This window comes from Cucurbita maxima, unplaced genomic scaffold (assembly GCF_002738345.1).
Source record: "Cucurbita maxima cultivar Rimu unplaced genomic scaffold, Cmax_1.0 Cma_Scf00022, whole genome shotgun sequence".
NCBI classification, from domain to species: domain Eukaryota; kingdom Viridiplantae; phylum Streptophyta; class Magnoliopsida; order Cucurbitales; family Cucurbitaceae; genus Cucurbita; species Cucurbita maxima.
In genome coordinates this window covers 90213-96858 of record NW_019272038.1, presented here as the reverse complement: position 1 = coordinate 96858, position 6646 = coordinate 90213, and the positions used below count along the sequence as shown (strand labels likewise).

At 37.9% G+C, this 6646-nt stretch overlaps 2 protein-coding genes across 3 annotated transcripts in view; both read right to left on the bottom strand.

The window, feature by feature from the left end:
* Positions 1-3213, bottom strand: part of LOC111496521 (protein NSP-INTERACTING KINASE 3-like) — a 4261-nt gene extending 1048 nt beyond the window's left edge. The window contains exons 1-10 of the mRNA XM_023146990.1: positions 2737-3213; positions 2512-2644; positions 2354-2425; positions 2050-2193; positions 1892-1963; positions 1728-1787; positions 1547-1635; positions 1333-1476; positions 825-1166; positions 159-550 (exon numbers count right to left, since the gene is read on the bottom strand). Of these exons, the coding sequence (XP_023002758.1) occupies positions 159-550; positions 825-1166; positions 1333-1476; positions 1547-1635; positions 1728-1787; positions 1892-1963; positions 2050-2193; positions 2354-2425; positions 2512-2644; positions 2737-2842 (1554 nt within the window). The 5' untranslated portion in view covers positions 2843-3213. The remainder of the gene's footprint in view (positions 1-158; positions 551-824; positions 1167-1332; positions 1477-1546; positions 1636-1727; positions 1788-1891; positions 1964-2049; positions 2194-2353; positions 2426-2511; positions 2645-2736) is intronic.
* A 1375-nt stretch (positions 3214-4588) lies between these two features.
* Positions 4589-6646, bottom strand: part of LOC111496563 (ATP-citrate synthase alpha chain protein 1-like) — a 4710-nt gene continuing 2652 nt past the window's right edge. For both annotated transcript variants that reach the window (XM_023147040.1, XM_023147041.1), the window contains exons 7-13: positions 6398-6512; positions 6220-6301; positions 5559-5654; positions 5358-5459; positions 5093-5209; positions 4882-4998; positions 4589-4784 (exon numbers count right to left, since the gene is read on the bottom strand). In XM_023147040.1, coding sequence (XP_023002808.1) covers positions 4713-4784; positions 4882-4998; positions 5093-5209; positions 5358-5459; positions 5559-5654; positions 6220-6301; positions 6398-6512 — 701 coding nt within the window. In that variant the 3' untranslated portion in view covers positions 4589-4712. The remainder of the gene's footprint in view (positions 4785-4881; positions 4999-5092; positions 5210-5357; positions 5460-5558; positions 5655-6219; positions 6302-6397; positions 6513-6646) is intronic.

The following is a 6646-nucleotide window of genomic DNA, read 5'->3' as shown; positions in this document are numbered from 1 at the left end:
TATATATATATATATATATATATATATATATATATATATATATATATATATTAATCCATTGAAATGGAGGAATGAATTGTCTACACACATTTCCCTTGAACTCGATGATCTAGTATCAGTATATTATAATAACGAGGGCATGCTAGAGAAGTCATTACCCAATCGAGCATCACGCCTTTCTGGTTTGCTCCTCGACCAAAATCCAGAGCCTTTTGACCAGTAATTAATTCCAAAAGCAATATTCCAAACCCAAAAACATCAGTCTTTTCTGATGATTGTCCTGTTGATAAGTACTCTGGAGCAATATGGCCAACCGTGCCACGCACTGCTGTAGTCACATGAGAATCTCTGTGATCCAGAAGTTTGGCCAACCCAAAGTCTCCAACTACGGCCTCAAAATCTTCGTCAAGGAGAATGTTGGCAGCTTTTACATCACGATGGATGATTTTAGGGTCACACTGCTCGTGCAAGTACACCAATCCTCTAGCTGTGCCCAAGGCTATTCTCTTTCTCATTGCCCAATCTAGAGCCGGCTGCCCATGGATATGATCTGATAAACAAAGGATTGAGAATTATGACACGCCTCACACTTATTGTTTACTAGTCGGTAATACTATGAAACTAGCATGCATTAAAAATCCAAGTAAACAATCTCAAGTTATATGGAACCAAATGAACATTTAATATCTTGTTTTGTTAAACCAGATGCATTTGATAGGCAACACTTTATGCTAAATTAAAAAACTAAAAACAATACTCAATTAGGATGACCATTGCACACTATTAACGTGCATACGGTGCTAATATGTTTGCAATCAAAATACCTCTTAGACGAGATCCAACGCTTCCATTGGGCATGAAAGGGTAAACCAGAAGTCTTTCACTCTCAGTAGAACAGAAGCCAAAAAGCCTGAGAAGATTTCGATGCACAGCTAAACTTATCATCTCAACTTCAGTCTGAAATTGGATCTCCCCACCAGCGGTGTTATAATCCTTCAACCTTTTAACCGCTACCAGAGTCCCATCATTTAAGCATCCCTTGTACACAATTCCAAACCCACCTCTTCCCAAGATATTCTTTGAGTTGAAATGATCAGTTGCTGCCCGAAGTTCCTTGAATGTGTACCTTCTCAAATGACCCAAACGTACCTCTGGGTCATATTGATCTGTTCCATTAATGTTATATTAGTCCAATAACACTTGTCAAACGTATTACACGAGAAGCATACAAGATCATAAAACTCCTTCCTACTGAATAATATATTACTTAATCCCTCACAAAGCAAAATGCCATGAATGAGCAAGGGGAAAGAGTAGATAGACAAAACTTACCATTTACATCAAAGAAAATCTGCTGGTTGTGTCTGTATCTCCACCAGACAAGTAGTCCAATAAGGACTAATACAATAAAAGCAGCACTAAAACTTGCCCCAAAAGCAATTGCCTTGCGGTGGCTCTTACCAAATCCCAAATTTCCTGAGAAGAAATACCCCGAGCAATCAAAAACCTATGTTACGCAACAAATCATAACAAAAGAATTATATACCTTCTAGAACATCTGGGGCAAACAAAAACGGCTCCGGGAAGATGGAAGAACAGTTGTTTGGACCACAGATCAGAGGGTTACCAACAATTCTGAATAAAGAAACAGTAGATAAGGCTTTTGGAATTCTTTAATTCAATTAAGATGGCATGCATTTGTAAATACGAGTAAGAAAATGACTCACTTGAATGTTCTTGCTGATATTTTGGGCATGGAGCCACTCAAGTTGTTATATGAAAGGTCCCTATAAGTTCAACTAAAAGCTTGAGAATATAATTCTTCCTAATTGTATGAATGGGATTTGTCCACGAATAGAAAAGTGGTATATAGAGGTAAGAGTGAGCATACACGAGTGTGAGACCTTCAACTTTGGATAGAGAGTCGGGACAAGGTCCAGTTAGGCTGTTGTTATTTAGTCGCCTGCCTTGCTCAAAAAAGTAATGTGCGGTTGACAAAGGTCAGAATGAATCCTGAACGTATAGAAAGATAAAGCTTACAAAACTTACAAATAGTTGAGCTTGTTTAAGTCCCCAAGGGAACTGGGTATTTGGCCACTAAATACATTATTGGAGAGATCAAGTGTGTGGAGGTTCTCTAACTTTCCAATGGATGCAGGAATTGGCCCCGAAATGTCATTGTTCTGAAGCAACCTACATGTATTTGTGATAGCACAGGGAATTATTCTGATTAGATAGATACTATAGGGGAAGTATTGTAGAACTTCAACCAAGATTAAAAAGGAGAAATGCTGGAAGTGAGTAATCAAAGAGCATAAAGCAGGAGGATTGTAAGAAGAATGGAGAGGCTTACACTGATTCTAACTTAGTGAGGTTTCCAATCCCCGGCGATAAGAGTCCTGACAAACTCTGGCTGGGTAGCCCCCTGTTTATAAAATTGAAGAGAAACAATCCGAAATTAGTAAATTTGAAGTTTGAGGAAAAAGGAGATAAGGGATTAAGAATACTTACAGAACAGAAACGTATCCATCTGGAGAACATGTAACCATTCTCCAGCTACAAGGATCCACTGAATTAGAGTCCCAATTCTCCAAAACATTGTGGGGGTCTATGAAATCATTTTTGATGGCCATCAAAGCCACGACTGTAAAAGAATAAGAGAAGAAAGAGAAATTAGAATTCCGAAATAGAAAAGAGTAGAATGAAGAAAGAAAATGGAGGAAGGAAGGGAGAAACCTTCGTAGTTGACACCAGAAGGAGAGAGGGTAGCAGAAGCAAGATGGAGGAGTGGAAAAACAGTAAAAACGGCATGGCAAAAGAAGAAACAGAGTTCCAGTTCCATAACTAAAAATTCAGTCCATCTGGTACCATGGATGAAGGGTTAGCAGAGAAGGCAATCTCCAGAGAGATCTGAGAGGGGAGAATGGGGAAGGGATGGAAGAAGCATGAGGATGATGTTGAGTAGAGTTGAGGGGCCGCAGGAAGGAAGGAAGGAAGGAAGGAAGGAAGAAAGCAAACAGTGGATTGGGTTTGAGGGTTAGAGGGGAAGGAATGGGTATATTATGTTGTTTGGGGGATTCATGAGAAAGAAAGAAGGAAGAATGTGAGTGTCTCTGGGTCTCTGCGTCTCTCTCTGCGTCTCTGCGTCTCTGCCTCTTGCCTTCGCCACTTCACGTGCTCCCTTTCCCCTTCCCCTTCTCTTTCTTCTCCAATTTTCAAAATATTACACACTTTTCGTTTTCCTTTATTAAATTTTTGTGGAGAAAGTTAAGAGAGTTAAAAGGGGGAATATATTGGGAGAGGGCCCACACTAAAGCTATCGACATGGGCGGTAGAGAGGGAATGGAATGGGGTAGCTACTAACATGACATTGCCCTCACCCATGCCCTTGCCTCCTTCGACCTTTTCATTTATTTTTATTTTTTATTTCTATGTATATAAGAAAAGAAAAAACCATTTGTTGCCTTACCTTACTCTGGGGTGGGGTCTGTGCTCACGGGTTTCTTTCATCAACTGTGGGAAAAAAAAAAGGGGAAGGAGAGAGATTTAAGGATTTTGTTGCACCGAGTTTAGTTATATAATAGCAAACCTGAATTTGAATTATTTTATCCTAACACACCACATAATCAAAATGAAATTTGACAAATGATTCTACCATTTTGAATATCTTCTGTTCGTATGCCACAATGTAATGACCACATGATGTTAAATAAATTTGTAAAATTAGGTTCGAAACCAAGAACAAATCATATTTTATATTAAATAAATTTGTATTTAAATGTGATATAGAATCCCGAAGCATGTGGTATTTTTGTCGCATTGGGAAAATTGAATATGCTCAGCTTTTTTCATAAAAAATTCATCTACTTCAGATATTTAATACTAATAAAAAAAAAAAAAAAAAAAAAAAACAAAATTCCGAGTTTGTTTACCCGAGAGAGTCGTAACACGAAGTCCGGCGCGCTTCAGTCTGAGCTGCTTTGGGAAAATCACAATTCCGCGGAATAATATGCTTATAAGCGCTGCACCTCCAGGTTTTTTTCAAGTTTACCGCTTCCGCTTACCTCCAAATTATCAATTCTAAAATTATATAAACTGTTATAATTATGAATGGATATGTAATAATTATTATTACTTAGAGGGGGAAGTGAATAGTTGTGTATTATGCAATGCAATGATTGTCGAGTTGAGGGGAAAGCTTTCGATGAGTTACCACTTTTGTTTCTCTTTCTTCTTATCAATATTGTTATCACTCTTCTTTTTTGTTTCTTCATCATTGGTCCACCATCTTCCAACATTGATGCGCCCCACCAATGATCTTCTGCGCCGCATCCTTTCGCCTTTCCCTCTCCCTTTTGCTTTGCTTTGCTTTGCTTGGTGCTCCCCATACTGTTACTACTACTACTGTATTGGGTACTACAACTGGGAAACTTAGTTTGGCCGGCCCGGGCTTGTTCATCAACAAAACCCCAACTTCCAAAGCACCTACCTATTTTTTTCGGTTTTAATATATGAATACTAATCATAATTACCCCTATTAATTACATGCATGAGGATACGTTTAAATATAAATATATTAGAATATCCAACATCCAAAAATACTTCAAATTAATTGCTGCCCATTACATTCATCCTTATCCACAAATTGATAGTAATATAAGAGATTTCTATGGCAGACATGCTCGACGCGGATGGTGTATCCTGAAACTGACTTATGCAGCTGCCGTTATGCACTCAATTGCCTGCTTGCATATACCAGTCATGGTTGCCTCTGGCCCATAAACCTATATATTAGAAACCAAGGTTTCTCAATACCAGCTTTTATGCAGATCTTTTAACACTATGAACTTACTTATATTATAATTTAATCCTCAACATTACCTCAATTGGAACTCCGAGTTCTTCCCCCAGTGTCCGCATCTTGGCAAGACCTCTCTGGTAGTTGGGGCCACCTCTCCTCACATAAATGTTCATCCTAGCCGCTTTCAGCCTTGATTCCTGAATCATAAGAACGTTATGTAAATACCGATCATTAGTATACCCAATGAACCGAGAAAATGAGTTCCCTAAACCAGAACAGGGGTTGCCTCACCTTTTCCTTCAACGCCCGAATTATGCCATTAAATGTAGCAGCAACATCAGTAAAGTTTGCTATCCCACCTCCAATCACAAGTGCTCTCTTTTGACCATCGGGGTCTGCAGTTGCGCACTGCAGAAAACAAAAGTGAAAGCCTCAACTTCTTCATTCAATATACAGAAGCAGATGTTTAATTAAAATTCAAGCATGTCCACACACTCAAGATTGCAATTCAACATGGTAATTGATTTATGCATGATTAACTTGGAACAATGCTTACATCAATAACAACTCTGGCATACTGCAACACCTCCTCCTCATTAGGTGCTCCGCTATATTCTGCATAGTTTCCAAGCTCAGAGGCATAACCAAGATCTCCAACCTATAGAGAAAAGAGAACTTCTATCAATAAACCAAACCAACAAAATTGAAAGATGAAACTCGACAGTCAAAGTATTGGAGTGGACAAACAGAAGCACACCGTGTCAGCATAAATGACACTTGCACCACCCCCAGCCACCATGGTCCAAATTCTTCCCTTGGGGTTCAAAACTGTGAATTTCAAAGACGCACTTGTCTACATAGAAGAAAATAAAAACAGTTGCTTCAGTTAGTTTAGAACCAAAAAATTCCCCAAATAGATTAGATTCATCGTATGAAGTAAACTGAAATGGTATTTCAGACAACTCAGTGACTAATGAAATGAAATTAGTTTAACCTGCTCACATAAGCATTGGAGTACCAAACTTGCAAGGGCATACAAACCTTAAAAAAGCACAATAAGCGAAAAGCTTATTTTGCACATGCTTTATAAAACAACTAAAGTAGAATACAGACTCACATACAAGAATAAAAAAATCAGGCTCAATATGTATTACAAAACTGCAAAAATATTCAAGCCGTCATACTTAGTGCTTGCAAGTCCTGAAGACTTGAACTATAATAACATATACTGACAACTGGTAATAACAAAACTGAAAATGCCCAAATATCATTACCCCTTCACCCAATAAAAGATTTCCAAATACAAAAAAACATCTTCAATGAATTTCCAGAACAAATGAATATAGTCGTCTAGGGGAGGAATTGTTAAAGGAGAACATTTAGAAATATAGAGAAATATTAACAGATAGGTGTACTACCTTTTCATCTAGGCCATGGATAAAGCTTTCAGTAGGACTCATAACCCTACCAAATGGCATTGGAAATTCAATACCTCCCCACCTACAAGGTCAAAAACATATTAAAAAAACATTAGGCAAGTACTTAATGCACAAACAATGGATGAAATTTAATTATAACCAAGTGTGTCAGTCATACTTCTTGAAGTTCTTGAAAGCAGCAGTATCATCGAGTTCACCTCTCATATCCAGAGGATAGGGCTTCCCATCAACAATGGCAAAAGGATTCATTTCCAAGAAAGTAAAGTCCAGATCTGTTTCACATGAAATTGATATCAACTATGAGGTAGAAAATCAACTATGGAATTAAATCTACTCTAAGCGGACTCTAGTCATAATTCAACATGATAACAAGACAAAAAAAAAAAAAAAAAAAAAAAAAACCAAA